Source organism: Fundulus heteroclitus, unplaced genomic scaffold (assembly GCF_011125445.2).
Source record: "Fundulus heteroclitus isolate FHET01 unplaced genomic scaffold, MU-UCD_Fhet_4.1 scaffold_753, whole genome shotgun sequence".
Lineage (NCBI taxonomy): Eukaryota > Metazoa > Chordata > Actinopteri > Cyprinodontiformes > Fundulidae > Fundulus > Fundulus heteroclitus.
In genome coordinates, this window is record NW_023397201.1 from 32037 (window position 1) to 55737 (window position 23701).

The 23701-nt window shown below is 39.1% G+C and overlaps 1 protein-coding gene and 1 long non-coding RNA gene across 2 annotated transcripts in view; both read right to left on the minus strand.

Annotated features, from left to right (window-relative positions):
• Window positions 1-737, minus strand: part of LOC105924068 (sodium/potassium/calcium exchanger 3-like) — a 30818-nt gene extending 30081 nt beyond the window's left edge. Inside the window, exon 1 of the mRNA XM_036134158.1 lies at window positions 295-737. Within this exon, the coding sequence (XP_035990051.1) occupies window positions 295-397 (103 nt within the window). The 5' untranslated portion in view covers window positions 398-737. The remainder of the gene's footprint in view (window positions 1-294) is intronic.
• A 16002-nt stretch (window positions 738-16739) lies between these two features.
• Window positions 16740-23686, minus strand: LOC118561924. The gene is made up of 2 exons (XR_004930371.1): window positions 23615-23686; window positions 16740-19391 (listed from the first exon to the last, which is right to left on the minus strand). It is a non-coding gene; the product is annotated as an uncharacterized LOC118561924 (long non-coding RNA).
• Between the last annotated feature and the right edge of the window lie 15 nt (window positions 23687-23701).

Below are 23701 nucleotides of genomic sequence, written 5' to 3' on the forward strand. Positions count from 1 at the left end.
ATTATAGCCACATAACAGCATAGAGCAGTTCGACTTGCATTCATATTGTAATAAAAATAAAATAAAAGTAAAGATGTTTAAGATGCAACGAAGTAATACAATTTTTATGGATATTATTATTATTAAAGCCCAACATGTTCTCCGGGCGTTGCTCAATATTTTGTTTTTTTAAAACTATTCAGAGCGCGGTAGTATATTTTCCTCCATTTCTGAGGTGAAATAGTGTTATAATAAGAGTTGCATGCTGAAGTTGAGCGGAATCGACGCAGCTGTGCGTCCTAATTAAGGTCCCACCTGGAGCCTGGATGACCTGCGCGAGCCAAATGACGGCGACCAGCCCGACTCCACAGCAGCAGAACCGCTGGAAGGGCCGCCGGTGCCTCGCTGCCGCCTTCATTCCTCCGCCGGCTGCATGCTCGCCAAGAACATCTGTTGCTTCTCTTCCTCTCTTCGCACTTGTTTCACACTTTCTCAGAAGCGAGCGACGAAACAAGACCGCCTCTTCCCTCCTTCGGCGGCTTCTCCGGCAAGTTTGGTCAAAAAAAAAAAAAAAAAAAGAAAAGAAAAAGAAAAATTTCCGCCCCCACTCCTGCGGAAGAGGAGCCCCGGGGTTGTCTCTCCACCAGCTCCGGACTCAGAGCAGGAGGCGCCGTGCTGGTGAACTCCGCGGACCGTCCTCCCGGTCGCGCATAGCCAGGAGACGCGCCGACGAGCTCTCTGCGTTCATGTGTGTAGCCTGAAAGGTCGACTGCGGATCCCACAGTGAGGCGCAGCAACAGGAGGCGGTATGTTCCGAGCACCGTGTTCCTTCACCGTCTGCCCGGGGGTGTAGTTCCCACCAGTGGCCACCAGGGAGCGACAGAACGCTGGCTGCGCGGTTCGGATCAAAATCTCCAGAGAGGCATCAGGGGGGCATAAGCTGGAAGCAGGTGCTTGGCCTTCTGAATGTTTCTACTCACATTTCGGCCACAAATGACGACCCCCCACGGCACAATACTACTAATATACAAATGAAGTGACGACATCCTGTTGCTGATGTAATAACCAAGTTATGGCATTTTTACAGCGAAAACTCTGACACTCTATAAGAGCCTAATTCTTTTTTTTTTCCAACCTATCTGGACAGACATATGTGTAATTCCATACCAATATTAGCAATATTGAGAAATTCAAGGACTGCCTTCATACCTTTTTGCAATGAAGCTAGTTTTACCTCACCTTCAATGTTGACTTGGAAGCTGTCAGCCAAGAAAGAAACCACTTCACACCCCAAACTGACACCTTCTACCTGAAGTTTGCGGCTGACCACATAGAAACGCCACATGTATTTTAAGGATCGCGGTGGCAAATTTAAAGCTGAGGGCCGCTTTTGTTACCAGAGGCACTAGGATATTATGTGTGGGATAATAAAGAAGGTGTACCTTCAAATTCTTTAACTTCATTACAGATCAACAGCTTGTCAACTGGGGGAATAAAAGCACGATGATCCCAAGAACACATCAAAGTTAGTTTAAAAATAGACAAAGCACAATAAAATAAAGTTTCTGGAACGGACCCGACCTCAACCCATTAAAAATGTGTGACCTTTGCTCAAAAGCTAGGTCTATTCCCTAGAAAAGCAAGTGGTTTAAAAGAACTCTACCATCTCTGATAAGAAGAATGAGCCCATATCAATCTAGATTTATGCCAGAAGCTTAGAGAAAGTTATAGAGTGAGTGGTCAAGGTACAACTTTCTGAGAATCATTTTACCAAATGTTGTTTGGCATACATTCCTATTCAATAAATTAGAATTGGTGTTCCAAACAGGTTTGTTTTTCAGATTTAAAGGGCCCTTTGAAAATAACCTCTTGAGTAGGTATTAAACATAACTTTCATTAATCCCTCATTCATGTATTATTTATTTATTGGCCTGATATAATAGTCTAATCTTGAATGCCATTTTTTTTCATTAGCTTTATGTGGAAAAGAATCCAAAATTCACACATGGCGTGAAAACATCAGTCTATGTAATAAATCCTTATGTATTTCACAAGGTGAATTGCGTTATTAAAATTAACTTTTCAATAATATTCCGTTTTAGTGAAAAGGTCTGCATGTGAGTGTAATTTGGAGACTGTGTGGATAAAATGTAGGGGAGAAAAAAAAGAGAAACAGGAATAAGTCCAACACTATTACCATACTGGGAGAAGAGGTGGAGGAGTATAAGTACCCAAGAATGTCTTTTGGGAAGGACTCTTCACCCAAAGTGGAAGTGCGTCAGCAGTCGCTCTAATGAGTAATGTCCGAATAGTGCAGCGAGTAGAGAATGAGGAGGAAAAGGAGCCTGCATGCTTCTTCTCACACCTCATTTAACATAGGAACCTCTCCAAAACCTCTGGAGATTATTTTACAAAGAAGAATTCTTCATGAAATGAAGAACATTATGGATAACCCTAACCCTCCTCTTCATCAGGCTGTCGTTCAACCACAGAGTGTCTTCAGTCAGAGGCTTCTCCAGAGCCGCAGTAAGACAGACCTCTACAGGAGATCCTTCCTGCCTGCAGCCATCAGCGTCTACAGCTCGTTGAAGAAACCCCTTTTTTCTCTTGAATAAGAGAAAAACTACAATACCTTTTAACTTGGTCACCAAGCTAAGTTTTATTTTAATTCCATCCTTAAAGAATGCTTTATATAAGTCACTAAAAGCGCACGCACACACAATTACAGTAACATTCATGCAAATGAGCGTATACACATTTCTAGCCACAACTGCACCTTGTTTAATTCAACAAATAACTCCAAATTCAGTATATTAAGTTGTATTCATTACAATAAAGTGATCAGAAATGTAAAACTCAGAAAGGCCCAAACCTTTTTTAATTACATGTCCTCGCCACTTATTTTCCATCCCAGTTTTGATCCTGTAATGCAGAACTAAACTCCTATACAAGAGGCGGTCTTGCCGTTTTAGCATCGTGTCATATAGAGACCTTCCAGAATCAGGGAAAAGATTTAAAAAAAAAAAAAAAAAAAAACGCAGCTGCAGCTCAGCCTGCGCACAAACTCCCCTGCCATTTCCCCACAAAGTACGGAAATGTACACAAAACCTTTAGCGATAACCTTACAACAGGAATTGTCTGGATAATGTCTTGAATGAAAAATTAGAACTTAAAGATGACCCCATTTCAATAAAAGGAAACCATTAGCAGAAGTAGACTAATGTGTCTTCAGTAATCCTGAAGAGCCCTGGTGTTTGTCATTTTTACTGTTTAACTTCAGTTTATGGCAGGACTCGCTGATTTGTTATCACAGACGCGGAGAGCTGGTTATATGAGCAGCATCACTTATTAACAGAGTGCATGCTGCTTTTCTTCCTAGAAACTTGCCGAACATGCTGTGTATTTCCATGGCGCAACGATGCGAAGCGACATCAGAAGGCGCAGTCATAATTCAGAATATTCATCAACCTGGATGAAAACCGCATGAAACCTAATTTGCAGTGATGTGAACTATGACTAAAACTTAAAAAAATATATATTTTGGAGGGAGATAAAATCAATTCAAATCAAATTTTGGTCAGGTGGGACGGGTAGGCTGGTTCACACGGCAGGATTTCTAGCCTGAAAACCCCCCTGACAACAGTTTGGAGCGTAATCTCTCGTGTCCCTGAGTGCCTTAGAGAAGCTGGAACTCTTCTTGAGTTTCTCTCGTTTCCTCCAGCCGCCTGGATTCTTCCTGGGTTCCCCCTATGACATCATATTCACCTTGATGGCTCACCTTCATCGGTCCAGCTGGAGCAGCTGGTTGCTCACAAGTAGGTGAAAACATTAGACAAAACTTTCCTCCAAGCTATCAGTCGAGATGCTGTCCTACAACAAAACGAAAATAGCAGCAATGCTTATATATCACTGCACCCTCCAGTGCTTATAACCAGCAAAAAAACCTATTCAGTTGCTTCAGGCCAATCCCTTCAGACCTCTATTTGTATCCACACATTGCCATTTTGTACCCTTCTATTTTCAATTTCCACCATTTTATACCCATGTAGCTACTTGAACATTGAAGGATGCAAATGTAAGACGGTGTGATGAGGCAAAATTACCAGCACCCCAATTTCAATCCACACATATCCCTAAATCCCTCCTAAATTATTATGCATTTTGGTCACAAACATTTTGTTTTTAGTTTAATTGAGCAAACAAACTCTGACTCTGATGATTCTTTGGGTAGAAATTCCTAGTAGTTATTCAACACTATTAAAATATTATCAGTCTAGCTTATCCTGAAGAAAAACAACGCTTTTCATGAAGTCTGTTCACTGCTTCTGGACTTTCTGGTCTTACATGTAAACAAACATACCAAATGGGACATAAACATGAGTACATCAGCTGTTACATTTAAAACGAGAAACTATAGTTAAGGCTGAACCTTGATCTTGAGTACTTAGATTTTTACAGGGGCTACAAATGTAATTTAGGTTGATCTGCTTATTTCTACACTGTTAAATCCCTTAGAGCTTATTAATTTTGTATCTGGCTCTTTTTTGTGCCACATTTCTGTTGAGAAAAGTAGCACATAGAATACAGCCAGGGGTGGAGGGATTGAATCATTACTGATCTTTAAACATAACCACAATACCCAATATTACTTTAACTCCAAACCATGCCTGACTCACTGTCAGCTGTCATCAACTCTTTGAAAAGGTTGATCATTCATCTCTGGAGGACAAACGCACCTAAAACACAACATAGTGAGAATTTTCCATATAGATGTTATTTCTCCAATGTAGGAGTCGGTGCAGTTTTTTGCTGCATTGGACCTCATACACAGCGCAGGTCAGCGGTGGTTTGGGTGTTCTGTCTTTGGGATGAACCAGTTTTTGACTGAGAGCGTATTATTAGGTTTGACATTTATTGGCATGTTGTATTTTGAGAACATTTTCTTGAGTTTCTCAGAAACTCCTGACATGGATAGGCCTCCATGTGCTTAAAAACAGCAGCGCTCCAACTGCAGGTTGCTGAAGTGGGAGCCAACAGAAATGTCTAAAACATCTGGATAGGCATTAAAACATTTTCAGAAAAACGGAGCAAAAGTCCGGTTACTTCCGATTTATGCCAGTTTGCTATTGCCACGACTCGGATAAGAGAATACGCAGAGGCATGTTAAGATGAATTTCTTAATTCATCTCATGGATGAAATTCAGTAAAGTGTGATTAGTTAAAAACGGTGATCTGCAAGGGATGATGAATCTACTTCGGATCCATTTATTCAAAGCAAACACAACATTTTATATGATTCTTTTTCACAATTTGGCTAAAACTACCCAGCATAAATCCAGCATTCAGGTTAAATGTAAAATCCAGTTGCTTTTTTGTGCATTTAAGATAATTTGTCTTTGTGCTTGAACATATTTTGAATATTGTAGCTGTTATCTGTTCAAAAGTCTCTGCAAGCAAACATCAACATTTCCCCAAATGGTAATCCAAGTTTTAATGTTAGCTTAGCTTTTGTAAGCCTGGCTAAATAAACTTGTGTAGACATTTCTGGACACCAGAGGACCTCTTGGGTAAACAGTTTAGGTGTTGTTTTGAACGGGTGGCTGTGATGAACTTTTGAAATCTGGCACAAATATCCCACATTTTATTTATGGGCAGGAACTCTTGCAGTGACTCTCATCAGTCCTCATCTATTTCTTGTAAATGGGGCAACAGTGGTCTGGCCATTTAAAATATAAAACACAACCCTGTGACCTGGGAGTGTAAATACACACTCACAAACCAACACATTACCTCCGTATTTACAGAACAGGGATGAGTCAAACGGGCTCTAAGCACTTAAGCTGTGTGTGACATGTAGCTCGGAGCGAGGACTCCAGCGCTCCAACCCCAAATAAAGACATGGACCGGTGCATTGTTGTTATCAGCTGTCCTCCTGGTGTCAGGGCCAGGAAGATGAGTGTTTTTCTATGCCTGGTGTTTAGGAAAGCCTTCCAGAGGACAAAGTCCTGGGAAATGTTTGTGTGATGTTTTTGTGCTGTATTACGACCACGGAACAGAGGTTGGAAAATGAATGCGCCTCATCTCATGCTTCATCAATTCAGTGAGATGACACTGTGTTCGGTCAGGATTTGAAGAAGTTTTAAAACTGTTATATCACTTTAAATCCCCTCCATGATTTAATGTAATTGCATAAATAAAGTAATTGTATTCAAAGATTCTGTGACTCCGCAAGAATTTTATTCATTCTTTGTGAGACAATTGCAAACATTGTCAAATTCAGAATAGGTCTGCTGTTGCATGAGATGCATTGACTTGCAAAAGTATTCACCCCCCTTGGCTTCTTGCTTATTTTGTTACATTATAACCAGCAATTTAAGTGTCTTTAGATCTAATTTTATGCGATGGACCTGCATAAATAGTTGGTGAAGTGAAATGAGAAAACATTAAAAAGAATAATAATTTTAAAAATAGCATGTACATATGTATCTACTTGCTATGAAGCCCTTAAAAAGTTCTGGTGCAACCTGATCCAATCTAAGTGTCACATGATCTGTCAGTATAAAGGCACCTTTTCTTGAAATGCCCCAGAGGCTGCAGCATCACTGAGGTAGAGGCATCACTCCATCAAGACCAAACAAGTCAGGCACAGTTGTTGAGAAGTACAAGTCAGGGTGGGGTAAAAAAAAAATCCAAATCATTGACTATTTAAATTAATAATAAACTCAGAGACTAGACAAAGAGGGCATTAGTCAGAGGGGCAGCAGAGAGACCAAAGGTAACCCAGAAGGAGTTGCAGAGCTCCACAGCAGAGACTGCAGGATCTGCCAATATGACGGCAATAAGCCGTACACTACGTAGTGTTGGGCTTTATGGAAGAGTGGCTAGGAAAAAGCTTGTACATAGTGTTAAAAAAACAAACATGTTTTGACTTTGTCAAAAGGCATGTGGGCGACTCCCCAAATGTATGGATAGAGGTTTTTTTTAGGTTAGATGAGACTTAAATTGAACATTCAGCCATCAGTGCAGACTCAACACATCCCACCGCCCCAAGAACACAATCCTTACACTGAATCATGGTGGTGGCAGCACAATGCTGTGGGGATGTTCTTCAGCAGCAGGGACTGCAAAACTGGCCTGAGTTGAGGGAAAGGTTGATGGCACTAAATTCTGGGGATATTCTTGAGCATAACTCATTGGTTCTCAAGAAGCAACAGGACGGACGTGGTTCACCTTGCAGCAGGACAATAACCCAAAGCCTCAATCCAGCTGAAAAATCTGTGGTTAGGTTCGTGGATTTTTAATTCACAAGCGAAATCCACCCAATAACCAGTAGCTGGAGGAGTTTTGCCTTGAGGAATGGGTCTATAGACTGAAAAGCAACTTCTAGTTAGAATTTCAGCAAAAGGTGGCTCTACAAAGTACTGACTGTAGTGGGGTGGGGTGAACAGTCAAATTTTCTGTTATTTTGTGCAATAAACAAAATTATACATCTTCAATGTTGTAGGCATGTTTTGTAAATGATATGGTGCAAACTCTCAAATAAACCATATTAGTTTGAGTCAATAAAACAAGAAATATGCCAAGGATAGAACATCTTTGCAAGGCTCACTGTCACTACAAAATTATTGTCGAAAATGCAGATATATGAGGATTCTTCGTAAAATGAAGAACATTTTGGATAACACTGAGCATATTTTTCATCAGATTGTCAAGTGACGTCAAGTCAAGTTTATTTGTACAGCATATTTCAGCAGCAGGAGGTTCAAAGTGCTTTACATCATGAAAACATAAAAAAAAACATCATACCCACATCTAGACAGTCAGTGATTGTAAGACCAGTAACGAACATTAAATTGTATCAAGTGAAAACATCAATACACATCAAATATGTTGGTCAGTGCTGTCGTTATTATGGGCCAAAAACAACTCTTAACAGGTGAGATTTCAGTCTTGATTGAAAGGAACTCAATGTTTTGGCCGATTTGCAGTTTTATGGAAGTTTGTTCCAGATTTGGACTGCATAGGAGCTAAATGCTAAATGCATTCTCCATGTTTGGGTTCTGGTTCTGGGTATGCAGAGTAGGCTGGAGCCAGAAGATCTGAGTGGTCTGTTGGTACAGCAACAATAGGTCTTTAATGTATTTTGGTGCTAAGCCGTTCAGTGATTTATAAATTAACAGAAGTATGTTAAAGTCTATTCTCTGAGCTACGGGCTGAGGTGCTCCATCTTCCTGGGTTTAGCGAGACAGCAAGCAGCACCATCTGGATCAGCTGCAGCTGTCTGACTTTCTGGGCAGACCTGTGAAGACACCGTTGAAGTAATCAATACGGCTAAAGATAAACGCGTGGATGAGTTTCTCTAGTTTCTCGTTGGGACATCAGTCCTTTAATCCTGGAAATGTTCTTCAGGTGATAGAAGGCTGACTTTGTGACTGTCTTTATGTGTCCTTGAAGGTTCAGGTCTGAGTCCATCACTAAACCCAGATTTCAGGCCTAATCACTAGTTTATATAATAACTGAAGCTGTTTGCTGACTCTAGCTTCAGCTGGAGAACGTTTTGGCACATCCGTGCGTTGGTTTGCTCTAAGCATCCGTTCACTGCATGGATGGGTTCAGAGTCACCTGGTGACATCGTAATGTAGAGCTGTGTACCACTGTGTAGTTATGGTAACTACTCTTGTTTCTTGCTATAATCTCAGCTAGTGGGAGCATATCGATATTGGGTAGAAGGGGTCCTAGGATTGAACCCTGGGGTACCCCACATGTGATTTTTGTCCACTCTGATGAGAAGTTACCTATTGACACAAAGAAATCCCTGTTCTTTCGCTAGGATTATAACTAACCTAGTGCTGTTTCAGAGAGTCCGCCCCAGCTCTCCGGTCATTTTAATAATATATCATGGTCAACAGCGTCTAATGCTGCGCTGAGGTCCTACAGAACTAGAACTGTGGTTCTTCCACAGTCTATATTCATATGGATTTCGTTGAACACTTTGACGAGGCCAGTACTGTGGGGAGCACTGAAAAACATCAAAGCTGTTGGTCATTGTAAGGAAGCCATTTAACTGTTGAAACACAGCTTTTTAAATAATTTTACTGATAAATCGAAGGTTGAAGATTGGCCTGTAATTCTGCAGATGTGATTTGTCCCGATTGCTCTTATTTATCAGTAGTTCGGTCGGAGGCTTCTTTAGACACTCTGTATGACAGACCGCTATGTGAGATCTGTCTAAGAAGAAAACAATTTGTTTTCGTCTTAGACAGACTAGCATGAGTTAAAACAATAGTTAATTTCCCTTTGGGATTAATAAAGTATTTTTGAATTGAATGTAAATGAAATTGAATATGACCTTTTAAAGTTTATTCTAGACAACAAGCACAGAGTGTCAACCTTTCCGAAATGTTGAGGGGAATCTGAGTTTCACAAACCATTAATCTCTATAATATTCTGAATTGCTATTTAACAGAGTGAGGTTTAAAATATAGGCTCTGGGCAAAATTTCGTAAAATTGTATAAAATTTCAGGTTGACAGAAGTGGGGTCAAGTGGAGTTGTCATAGGTAGATTTTTGTGTTTGCATTGGGTGTCTTAGGCTGGCAGGGACAATGATAACCTCTGTAGGGGAGTTGACTCCAAACAAAGCAGATAGGGAAAAATGGTCAGATCATGAGGAGAGATAAAAAAAAAAAAAGCTTTTAAAACAAAACAGCTTTTCCCATTGTGGATAATTTGCTGCTCAGGGACAGCAAGGACACAAAAATGACTTAGGCTGTTTTCTCCCCCTCCTCTGAGGGGAAGGTGTATAAACTAGCGCATTAGTGCCCCTCTAAGAGGCACAAGCAGCTTGCGTACACGGACAGGGGGCGGTAGGTCAAGCCCTGAAGAGAGACAGTGGGCCATGCTTCATTTGAGGTGAGTGGCTGGCTAATGAAAAAGATGAATATAATTAGGCTGGTTCAAAGACAACACAGCAGAATCTGGATGCACTTTACTCTGGTAAAAACAATATGTAGTAATTAACGTACAGGTCAAGAAATAGCTTCCATCAGCACTTACAAATGCCATAGATTAAAATCTAGTCCGAAACTGTCAAATAATTCAAAAGGTGTGATGTTGAAGTTTTAATGAATATAATCTGAATCTTTTCCTGTTGTTCCTCCCAGAGCAAGGGCAATCTAATAAAATGAGTTACCCCAGCTTGTCTTTTTAAAAAACAAGCTACCCTTTTGAACAGCTCTTCAAAGAGCCAGGCAATTATCTCCTGTAATTGCCTGGCTACTAGTTGATTTTTCAAAAAAAAACAAAAAAACAAAACAAAACAAAAATAACAGAAACCACGACAACAACAACAAAAAAAAGATTGTTTAGCCAACCATACTTTAAATAAAATAAAATTAAAAAAAATTGCCCTACATTCATAAGTTTCTTAACCTTAAGGAACACATGTGGATCCAGATGTTTTAAGAGTTAGAGAGAAGGTATTTTCAGATGATGTATGGCACAGACACAGTTTCATTGCGCTGTTCAAGAAAACAATTTTTTTGTTTTAATAGCAAAGACTTATGTTACATACCTAAGGTTTTTGCGATGTAAAAAACAGATCAGATCATGATAAAGCATTTGGGAGCCTTTTTTTTTTTTCCAGATGTAGAGTGACATTTACCTTTTACAATTCAACTGAAAGAAAAATGAAAGATTATGAACAAATAAAATACCGGCTAAAACATGTTTGTAGTAATGTGCACACCTATAAACTAATACTTTGTTGAAACACCTTTTGATTTAATTTCGGCAATTAGTTGTGTTTGGTTGGAGTCTGTCAGTATGCCTTATTTTGACTTAGAAATATTTGTCCACTCTGTGTTGCAAAATTTTCCAAATCAATGAGAGAGACATCTTTGGTCCACAGCCCTTTTCAGGTGACCTTTACAAATTTCAGAAAAATCTGATCGTGGATTTTGACTAAGCTGTTTGAAAACTTTAAAAAAAATCATTAAGTTATTATTCTTGATTTAGAGGCATGCTTGGAGTCACTGTCAGGCTGAAACACAAATTCTCTTTTTGTTCATCAACTTTTTGCAGACGCCCGCTGGTTTGGGGTCAAAACTGATTTGCCTCTTGGTAGTCTCTCTGGTCAGTTCCTGTCATGTCTTTACATCCTTTTTTAAAAATCACTAGTTTTTGTAATCTCACACTTGTCTCATATTTTAGATTTGTTTTAAGTCCATCAAGTAGGAAAGCTTCATCTAAAGACCCAGCCATTCCTTTTCATCCAGGACTCTTTTAAATCCCTCCCATCGTCAACCTCATTTTTTTCTTTCTGGCAATGAAACATTGTTCTGGATTAACAATAGCTTCTGTTTCTTAATAGCTGAAGTGATTTTTTTTCTATCTAAGTCAGCGATTAAAGACTTGTCCAATCGCTTTAAACCCAATATAATTCAGTTGAATGTTGGTGACCTTTGGGCCTCCAGAAATAACCCAAAAAAAAAAACTGATTAAAATATTGCAGTGTGTTATGCAGAGAAGTGAGAAATCAGATTTGGAATATAATGCAGTTTGATTTTGGAGAGATGAGTGTGTTTAAATCCTGCTTTGCACTGCCACGTGGTTTCATTTCAGCCGTGGGACAGAATCACACCTGGGATTTACAACTGGTTTGACTCGTGTTAAAATAAGCTCTAAAATTCAAAGAGTTTCCACTGGTTGTTTTCTATTTTCCTATTATAGCATGTTGGCCATTTGCATGCTTTCGGAATCTTCTTTCATTTCTGAAGCTCACTTTTATGACAAGGAGGAGCCAATAATCCAGATGCAATCATTTAAGACTGTGAAGCTGTTATTAAAAACTGTTTTATTTAGTTGCACGCCAATAAATGTCTAATAATGATCTTCAGAGTAATGGTTTATTCTGCTAGTTTAAGCTACTGAATGCACCTCGGTCTCGTCTTAGGTCTGACCTGCTCAGAGCAGAACAAAATAACGGAGAATGTGTGGATTACTGTCTCTGAAAATTAACAAAAAGCTTTGTCTCCTGCCACCGCTGTAAAAATCCTGATGCTGAGTCGGTTGAAGAAAGACGGCAAAAGACAATGTTGGTCTGGATCTGTGTGTAGGGCATGTCAAATATTTTCATCGTGCATAAATAAGCTTTTTAAATCAATTTGCTGTTTGTTTTAAAGTATGTGTAAGGACCTGCCATCTGGTTTACCGTGTGTTGTTTCTCTGGAAGACCCCTTTCCCTTTCCTCTCCTTGTGGTCTTATACTCTACAAGAACAGAGAAATGTGTTTTCTCTCTCTGGGGCGAAAGAACAAAAACAGATGACTCTGTTCTTGTGGCCCAGATGAATGGTTTCTTGCAATTCGTTCTTGACGCATCTTGGTCAGATTTTTTTTTTGTGGTAATCTGACAAATATTAACGTTAATGTGAATATTACAGTGACAATTGTTGCAGCTTAAGGGACCTATGAGGACTCCCAAAAACACAACAACTCCCAAATAACTCACTGTTTTAGATGTATTGGCTTTTCCTCGTGTGGTAAGTACAAGATCAGGGTTTGTTCTGGCCGAGACTTTTCAAACGTTAACAGAAGCTCAAGTGCATGCCTCCTGCATGCGTCATCTGTTTTGAGAAAACAACACAGATATTGCCGTCTGTCTGGACAGCGATGTGTTGGGAAAATAAGGCCGTTATATTTTTTCTTGCATTATTTTCTTGTTATTATTATTATTACTTATTTTTTTTCTACCTAATACAGCTTCCTCCTTGGTCCTGATGAAAATAGAACAGGTGTAAAGACCAGAATGATCGCTACTCAAGTAATAAAAAACTTATATGTAATACGATCAATTTAAAGTTGTAGTATAGTCTCCTTGAGTAATGTGCACACCTGCTTTGATGGTATGTATGGGCATATTTTTTAATACAATTCTGGATGGGTTGGAACTATTTTTTTAAGAATGGAGCTAGTAATGTCCACAGATGCCGTGATGCCCCTCCCCCACCTGCTGCAACACTTTTCCCCACAATAACAAGGCATATTTGTGTTTTAGGAAAACGCCTCTGTTCAGCAACCAGCTGCAGGCTAGCTACCCAGCAGTTAGCTTGACAAATGAACAAGCTAACATCAGCTTGTTAGACATGTGAATCTATAAAGTGTATAATGATATAAGTATAAGTAAAATAAGCAGGGTTATTTGAAAGCTACTATGAATTTTAGTGGGTGACCAATAAATTCACCAAATAAGAAACAAATCTTTATAACTATAATAACTGTTTCCTTCTTTTTAAAACAAAAAAAACAACAACAAATCATACACATTTTTGTTTTGTTTCTTAGTGTAAATACCCTGATGCCCTGGTTATCATATAGTGGGAACCCCATACTGATTCGTGACTACATATTACCAGATCTGTTTTTCTAAATCTACTAAAACATGCAAATCAAATGCAATATTTTCCTATTTTGTGTTAAGGTCACACACTCAGAGCTGGCTCTGTGTGAGTTTATATATAATTCATTTGTTTCCTTCTTCTGCGCCATCCACTCACTCTTTTGTTCTATTCTTCTCAGCAAATCGGATTAAGCCGCGACCTCTGACACCCTTCATCTTGTTGCTATCAGATGTTTAAGGCTGCTTTCAGTTCTGTTTTACCTTCACCGACTGGAGACCAGCCCGAGGCGTGACGTCTGGATGAATTCCTTCAGCTCCTCCCTAAACTCGTAAAAAAGGTCACATCTGAATTTGCAGCGTCGGTCCGAAGGGATCAGATTCAAACTCAAAAATGAAATCAAATCAGTATGAGTGGATGTTTAAACTTGTGTTTTAATTCATCTCTGCTTCATCAAAAGTAAACAGAGCCACAGGGTGAAAACTATAGATTTAAATTACATGTACAGTATGATGTTAAGTTCTGGAGGTAAAACCACCTGTCATTAAATGTATTTTTTATTTTTACTTAGATGAAGAAATTCCAAGCCTACTATTTTTTTTTTATATAAACTAACCTAAGAATGAGAAAAATTCTCCACAATCACTCCATCATATTTCACAGTCAGCTAAACAAATGTCTTAGTATAATCTGCTTTGGGGGTATTTGTCAAACATCTGTATAGACTCTACATGTGACCAGATTTAAACCGCTGCACTTCCAACTTACTTCAAGAGCGAGCATGTGTGGCCCAAATTACCGTTGATTCCTTCTCTCACCTTTTTCCCCTGGTTTCATTTATTTATTTTTATTTATTTTATTTCCATAGACAGCTCATACAGAAACATTTAAATACCTAAAAAATAACTCCTTTTTATGGAAGCTCAACCCATTCATTTCCACTCAAACCTGAAACATCCATCATTTCCAGCACCATTTCCTTTGAATTCACTAAAAAAAAAAATCAACTATTTGTTTTATTCTTTAAACAATCTGAGCTGCAAACCTTCAGCGAAGCTTAGGATTAATGGTGAAAATCTGTTATTACTTGATCTTCAGATCACGTTGCGCCACATGACGTTTCCTCGCTCAGCAGATGAAAGACCAGATGTGATGGTCTTGTAAGAAATCTTCCTTTGCCAAAGAAAATCAAATTCAAATTATAATAATAATTATACAAACTCAAGTGCAACCGAATGTAAAAAGGATAAAACAAATTACCAAGAAAACGAAAAACAAACCCTGTCATTATAATAAAATAAAAAAAATAATAATACTGAACTCGATTGACACACATTACATTTTCAGGTAGGCACAAAGTCAAGAGTAAGCTTTCACATTACACCAGCATGACCCTCCAGTCTGAAAGAGAAAATCCACTCATTAAGGCATACCTGATGTCCTTATTCAATATGTGAAATAAGTCAATTCCAGAATAATATCATCACTTATAATTACATTATTTTTTTTCAGGAATTATCACCTCATTTTACATCATAGTAATTTATTGTCTAGAAAAGTAAAGCAAAACGTTTAACTCCGCCCACCTTTCTTTCCCCACCATAGTTCACATTTTCATTCTTTACACTTTCAATCCAGTTTGAACATCTACAAGAAAGCCCACATTTGCATTATTATTAATACGTTACATTTTTATACATACAAACATACAGCGGGGGAGGCTTGGAAGTCGCTTGGCACGTTGTCATGCTCGACCAGTCTCCTACAATCTAAATAAATATGCAAGACACAGTAAAACAGGTCTTCTCCCTTGTACGTCTCTCCCTTTGATTAACACCAATCGTCCTGCAAAGAGGAGAGCATGCCCAGTGCACCGACCTGGAACAGTTCAGCATTATCTTTGCGTAAATGTTTAGATTCCTAATTAACTCTTCATTATGCTGGTACCGGTTATTCACAGTGACTCTAAAACAAAATTACAGGAAGAAGTTTGTACAAGAAAAAAAAAAAAAAGCAAACAGCAGTCTTGAGTGATGTTTGGCATCGCTTTCTTGTGTGTTTTGTGTGAGAGTTCAGAGTTTGTCCTTCGTGATCAGTTTGTGGTCAGTTGTTTTTTTTTATTTCGGGGTTGTTGTTGGCACTGATGGGCCGTCCAACTCCTCCTATACGCACCTTTAGTTGAGCAAGACATAACCATAGGTAGGTTGCATGAAGTACAGCGTGTGACATGTCCAGTGTTAAACTGACAAAAGAAAAAGTGCAAAAAAATGACACCTAAGCACACAAGCAGAGGTTAGAGATGCACCGATCACAAATATATGGCCAATTTGCCAAATTTCACCAATTCCAATTTCCCTTCAATAACTATAATACAAGAAGATATAGGAATAGGATTAAAAAAAAAGAATAACTACCTTTAGCTTCCCTGCTATGAGCGGAGCTGCTAGTCAATTCGGCATTTCATACCTTTACGGTATCGTTTGCTCAGTACCCAACTTTTTTTGTGTACAAAATGCTGACCGTCTATTGGATAACATTTTGCAGCCAATTTGTACCTGCCAAAGGGATGTTTAGTACCTCTTTGACAAACCATCAGTTTCTATGGTCAACTCCTTGTCTGCTGTAAAGAGACGTTGTCGTATGACTCAGTAAACAACATCCAGCAGGGGGTCACTCAGAGTTAGTTTGATTCCTTTTAAAGATTCAACTGACCCAAATGTGTATCAGAACTTAAATGAGAGTTTAGTACAAAGTTGGCCAAAAATATATATATAAAAAAAATACAATTAAATTGGACGTCAGATTTGACATTTTCTATGACCGTTAATCTTTAGTATTGTCAAAAATTCAAAACCTACAAAAAATAAAAAATAACATAACAGATACATCATTATTGTTTTAGCCTGCATTGACAGGAAATAAAAGTATGAGAAGACTAAACGTCAGTGCGTATGAAATGGGGATACCAATTTGGCGAGCCGAGAAAAGGACATTTAAAACTTTGTTTCCCATCTTAGGCTGTTTTGGCAATTAGCAAGGTTAGCACGGCTAACATTACTAAGCTACAGTATTCCTCGTCTTCAAGCCTTTGTGTTTTGAGCAGTCTTCAATTATTTGGCTTAGAAGAAATGTCCCACTGTGTGTGTGAAAGAGAAGTCATTTAATATTTCGGTCATTAAAATCACGTGTTAGTAGTTAGCATAGTTAGCATGGCTAGCATTAGGCCTACTTAAATCTTATTCTCTTTTAGGAGCAGTGGTAATGTACAACTGTGTGTGAGTCATTTTGAAATAGGATTTTAAAACAATTTGTGTTGACATTTAAAATGTTTTAGCATCTTGTGAGCGCAAAGGTGAACACAAGCCCTTGAGCTGTGGTTCTTAAAGGTGCCCAGTCACGTACTGTGACTTTATACATTTCTACAGGAGTAGCTCACTCTGGTTGCATACAAATGTTTTCCGATTAAATAATCATGTCCTGTTGGCTCATTATGTTTCATTTCTTTGTTTTACACCGTTTTGGCTCTATTTCTTAGTAAACAAAGTGCTTTTGTGTATATTCACTATAACAAGACCTTGTTATCGGAAGTGCGATACCGCGCATGTGCGTAATGAGCAGCAATGGAGCCGAGCGAGTCACACCAACATCCAGTGGAGGTGCAAAAAGTCAGAGGTTAAGTAAAACTAGCCCTGTAGATCAGGTTGGGCCTCGCATTAAAGCTTTCACTTTACTGTAAGGCATTGCAGGAAGCTCTACTAGCTCTTATGGTAGCTGCGTCAATTGTTGCTTTCCTGCTTTCTGATAGGTCCATTGTACTGCTGGAAGATGACGCAACAATGTTTAAGTCTGCTGATCAAAGTGGTCCTTTTTCACTTAGGGGTTAAAATTTCTGAATTTCATGTTGGAAAAACGAACAGACAGTCTGAATACAAAATGGCTGCCTTCCACATAGCCTACGGCTTACTGATGACCACAGTTCAAAAAAACGTTTATTTGCACCTCTGATATTATGAATAAATTAATTTTTATTTATTTTTTCTATTGTAGTAGGACTGGTTATAATTTTTTTTAAGTTGGAACTGTAACATAATTTATTGTCATTCTAAGCTCCAAGTTCTCAAAAGGTAAATTGGACATAGCCTAGATAGCCACCAGAACTTTTTAGTTTGAGAATCATAGCCCTAGATGGAAGCCTGAAATTTCCAAATGCTGCCAACATTTCAAAATCCAGCTTATTCCACGACAGACCATTTGAAAGCTCAAAATAATGAAACAAATAACAAACGTGTGCAATGGCAATTAGCTCATTTTTGTACCCAAAACAGTTGTGTTTGAAAATAAAAGATAATCTGCAAATGTATGGAATGGTTGTGGTGTGAAATGCAAGAACCAACTAAAGTGTTGCTCTGCTTTAGCAGTCTTAATGAACAGCTGGCAGGCTTCCATTGAAAATCTTGTTTCCTGTCAAACAACTTCCCTCTGCACCCTGACTACTAAAAATCTCTTCTTTTTTTTAATATCATTTGCAACTTCCATACTGAAGAGTGTTGTTGCTCCTGTGATCTGTTAGCGCTTAGTTGTGTTCACTGGTTGAAAAAAAATGTTGGATTTCTGAGGCTTTGACTGTCTGGCCACCAGTCAAGGTGGGTCAAAATGAAACTCCTTTGATTGTGCGTCTTTTTCGGTGCATCTCTAAATAAGATGGAAGAAGGAATTTCTATCTACCGCTGGCACTCTTAAGCTAAAGCAAACAATTATCCAAACAGTTACGTCTATCAAAAAAAAAAAAAAAAATAGGTCTTAAATACAATATTCTGCATTTTACCATCAGTTCCAGGTGATTCATTCTCCCACCTAAAGCTATTTTTGCCGGCTGAAGAATAACAGCTGCAGTTCAGACCGGCAGGAGGAGATCTTCTACAGTTATGGCTGCTACAACAGTGAGGTTAGAAGATAAACAGCTACAGGCAGTCATGAAAGGAGGCTGAAGCAGTTCGTTCCTGCCAGAGTGTGAGTCTTCAGGAGAGGTATTACAACCCTTTTCAAGTTCCTCTCTATGCCGTTTTTTTTTTCAAAACATGAACCCAGAAGAAACAATCAAGTTTTTTGTTTTTTTTACTTTTTTTCAGTTACCAGTCCCTTCCCCCTGCCTTTTTTTAAAATTGTTTATTCCTAAAAACAGAATTACTTACATACAGTACTACTGAGAAGTGAAGATTGAGGGTGGTGTCCTTACATAACGGACCTCGCTCTGAGGCCAGTCGCTGAGCAGTATTAAATCTTTTTAAGCAGAAGGCCGCCTGCAGACTCGCAATGGTCGCATTTTTTTATTTATTTTTTTCTCGCGCTTTAATTTTTCGGGCCAACCCTCCCGCCAGTGCCGCCGCAGAAACCACACTGCAAAGACACTGCAACTACATGTATGCCAGGAAACATAGCGATACTACGGTTCACATATATTACTGCTGATACTTCTTACTATGCTTTGTACACTTTTGGTCATTTTCCATTAGACACCACAAAAACATGCTATACAGTGTCTCGCCGTCTTAATTCAAACCTCTTATGTAAGTGCTACTTAGCAGAGCTTGTCAAGTATTTGAAGCAAGGGACACAGGCACGCACACACACGCACACACACACGCACACACGCTTCACAGCAGCCTGTGCAAGTCAGTCTACAAGTTATGTTTTTTTTTTTCTTTTGCATACTTCCTCACCATCAGGCAGGACCACTCTTGCCTGTGTGTGTGTTTACTTTTTGCACCTATCTATACATGATCAAAGAACGGTGTCGAGCATCGAGGCGCTCTGCAGGATTTGCATCATCAAGCATCGAGAGGTGGGGGGGTGGGGACGGTATGGGGGGGGGACCTAACAGGGCTTGTTGACGTTACACAGCAGCTCAGTGACTTTGATGAGGCGGGCGACTGTGCTCTGCGACTCCTCCTGCAGCCGCTGGTTGTTCTGCCTGAGGCTCTGCACCTCGGCCTGCAGCACCGCCTTGTCCTCTTTCTCCTGAAAAACATCGGCACACAACAGAAAACAGAAGCTGTCGCTCAGATTGCTGTGGCAGGAACGAGAGGTGGGTGGGTGGGTTTGGGTTTTTTGGGGTGGGGTGGGGGGTGGGTGCGACAGGTACAGTGATGGCTCGAAGGAAGCTCGCGGGCGTGCGCAAAAAAAACAAGAGACGCGACAGGCAGAGCAGAGACGCACAGCAGCGAGAGGGAACACACTCGCAGTCCAGAACCCCAATAAGGTGATCCGATCAGTTCTCTGACAGAGGAGATTTGGTTTTGATTGGAGCAATCAGGCGAAAACAACCAAGCGTTTGCTGATTTTTACTGTTGCATATTGTTTATTTGAATCAGTTCTTTTAAGGGCTGACGGTCAAATGAGCAAGCACCTTATCAGTCAAAGTGTGTGTAGGGCTGCAACTAATGAGTATTTTCATGATTGAACAGTTCTAAATTATGACTTTGCATTCATCAGATGCCAAAACTGATTACAGGAAGGAAAAAAAGGGTAGCATGTAAGCACAATCAAAAACGTTTCCAGAGTCCCAAAGTGATGTTTGGATTGATTCTGTTGTTGCAAAACAGAGAAAAGCAGCAACTCATCGCATTTGAGAAGTTAACCATACAAACCTTGTTTGCCCACTGTGTAAAAGGTAAATAAAAACAGAACATCAATTTAATATAATATATATTATACTCTAAAATGTTAAAACTGGGAAAAAAAAGATGATCATTTCTATTCATTTTGAACTTGATGCCAAACCTTTGGGAATGCAATAATACTCATACCCACTTGGACTTCATACTCTTGAACCGGCTGTCAATTCAACAGGGTTTTGCACCCGAGCCATGGATCTCAGCAGCTCCTCCAGAGTTGCCACTGGGCTCCTAGCTGCGCCCTGATTAATGCTCTCCTCGCGGTTTAGGCGGATGACCACGTCTTGGTCGGTGTTCTGGGAGATGTTAAAAAAAATTGTTTTTCTCACCTAATCCTGCTTTAATCTTCTCAGGAACTTCCCTGACCTGCCTGCCACAGCCCTTTGAATCGTCTTGTTACTGAAAAGTGCCTTAGAAATAAACTTGCCTTGACTTGTTCCCTGGTCTTTGTGATTCTGTTTCTTCATTAATCTTTTCTACAAAACCTCTGAGACCTTCACTGAACAACTGTAGGGATACTGAGATTAAATTACGCACCACATCTTTATTTTAAGGCTATTTCAGTCGAGGAGGTCGAATACAAACGTATGCTATACTTTTCAGATTTGAATTTATAGAAACAATTCAGAAAATCGTGTATTATTTTGCTCTACTTTCACAACTATTCTGCATTTTGCGTCAGTCAATAACAACACAACAAAGTTTGTGGTTGTGACATGGAAACATCTCAAAGAGGGGATTAGTCTTTTGAAAAAGCACAAATTATTATTACAATGATCCTTGCAATGAGTAATGGTGCAGACTGTGGTTTTAATAAGCATAATCACTTGAATTTTAATTGCTTCTAAATCTCTTTTTGTGCTAGACCAATAAAGATTCCCCCTGATAACATTTCACTCATCACATTGCTTCCATCTCAAACCCCTAACTATAAATCAAGTTACATTGCTGCTAGGTACTTTCATAAGTTATTCCCAAATTGGACAAGTTTTTTTGTTGTTGTTGTGTTTATTTCAGCGTCAATGAAGTAGGCAGCTGGCATCAGGTTTAAAATGAACTCACATAACACTGTCCAAGTTAAAAAAATAAACACTCATTTGTTCATATTTCACTTGCAGGAAGGCGAGATCCCTGTAATCATTTACAGTCGACTGAATCAACAGTTCTCCAGGCTTTTTGAATGCCATTTAAATTGTTCTTTTGACTTTAGCTGCCTTTTATCATGCCTTTTTAGCTCAGCCCTATTGCCTGACCAAAACATATGCAGCATGTCCTTTAAAAATGAGGCAAATAGACACATAGAGGACAAGACATGACGTGTCAGACAAAAAAAAAAAAACTATTTACAGCAGGAGAAACTGCAGCAAAGACCAAATACAGGACCTGAAGGATGCTTGATCCTTCAGTTGACCACTTACTGTACGTGAAGTTTTCAGCCAACTCTTTGAAGGAGTCACTTTGGCTTTTTATCCATCAGACTATGCTGATTTTGCTGAATCACCAACAGATAACTCAACGGTAGGGTTCTGAATTATGCCTAATTATACCTAACTTTGGTGATTTAATTGTAAACCACAAAATGTGTATCTGTTATATATATTTTTTATATAACAGAGAAAGAATTCAGTAGGTTAGAGGTTAAACAGAGAAGAAAATATTTTTGAAGTCATCAAGAAGTGGACTGCTGTGATGGTGTATTGAAGCAGATGTTTGATCCACGTCTACGGATGAGGAAATGAAGGGGATTTCGTAGAACAAGTCCTGTTATGTCTTTGAAAAAACTGCGTTGCTTCCAATCCACTCCCAGTTCTAGTAGTGTGTATGTACGGGAATCAGGATTGTAAAAGTCACAATGATCTGCTGCATCAGGACAGGATATATTACTATGCCAGGTTGTAATTGTCTTATTTCATTTTAAGGATCTACTGGCGATGCTGGACTGAAAATTCAATGCTCTGAGTGTCCCTACTGGTCAGATCGTTTTTAGCTGAACTAACCATAAAGTAGGTCACGCTGTCAGTTTCATTTTCAGTTTCAAGCAGCCAGCATCCTGAAGCCAGTAAATCTCATCAGCACAGACTGAGCACCTGCATAGTTTTGCATGACGTTAAGTAATATTATTATTGCTCCTTTATTTGAGTAGCGGTAGCATAAATGCTGTCACTGTGGTGCAAATGGGCTGAATGCATGGAATCTGAGAGCTGCAGTGATCATGCTGTGTAATATTTCATCACGTACAAAAAAAAAATCTTCTGTGGCCTGGCCATTAAATTATAAATGTTACACTGTTAAATGGCTTGGGAGGCAATTCGGGAGCACTTTGACCTAAGGCAGTTTATTTTTCTATTCAATTGAAATGTTATGTGCGATTGGTGGGGTAAAAATGAAGGAAAAAGCAAAGTCCAAAAAAACAACTCTCAAAAGCCCGAAGACATATGCTCAAACACAATAAAAAAGATAAACGGGGCCAGCGAAAAATATAAAGAATAACAGAATGCCTCGGCACTTTTGTGTAATGATGTGTTATTCAAGAATGACCAACTATTTTGTTTAAAAAAATTAGAAACATTGTTTTGGTGTTTTGAAATCTTTGCATCATTAAAAAAAAATTACATTTGACACAGCGGGCTTTCTCACATGTTCAGAAACAAAAGAAAAGGTCAGTAAAATGAAATCAATAAGAGTCAAGATTTGTACATTAAACTTCCTTATAAATTATGTAATGTTTTGGGTGTGTTTGCTTGTAATTATTATTGAGAGGTAAAAGAGTTGGTTGATTGGTTCAGTAAAACAGCCATTGTTTTAGTAAATAGTGAAAAATTATTCATAAGTTGCAGTCCCTCATCAAAATAGAATTGAATTCGGAGAAATTACATGCATCATACAGACAAAGACATACACAGAGACAGAGTATTGGCAAAATAACTTCAACAGCAAGGGGCCACTTGTGTGTGTGTGGCTGACCGAGGCAGCTCCATTTGCTGAGTAAGCCACATTTTTTTAATTTTTTTTTTAGTTTGTTTGTCTTTTGTTTAAAAAAGTGGACATTTGTGTTGAAATTATGTTTCTTAGGCAGCTGGATCTTGTGTCCAAAAGGAAGCCTTTGAGTTCAATCTCATACAGTTTTCTGAGGCATCAACAAGAAAGATCAACAGAGCAGCACAGACTCATGTTTGGTGGAATGTGCAGAGAAGAAAGTACTGGAAAAAAAAAACAGCAGGAGTTCCCATAAATACATGTAAAGTAGCAGAATACGGGGGAAATTACAAAAAAAATCAGGAACGTTTCTGTACACAAAATAATAAATAAATAAACATCTTTTAAAGTGTTTTCTTTTTTGTTTTGTTTTTATAATTTAATACATCTCTACAGCGAGTCAGCAGGGGCCCTGAAGTGGTTTCGTGGACAGCAGGATTTCTACAGCAGCTGCTTCGGCACGCAGAAATCTTCTCGCTCCAAGCGACAGAAGCTGCGCAAAAAGAAATACGTTCCCCTACCTGCTGACTCTTTTAGTTGGAGCTACAAAATACTGTCACCAGAGAGTAACATTCATAGAAGTCAAAGCACCTTTTGCAGGTCATCTTGAAGCTTCTTCAGCATGGCCTCCAGCTGCGTCACCTTCTCCTCTAGGGTGGCCCGGAGAGTCGCTGCAGC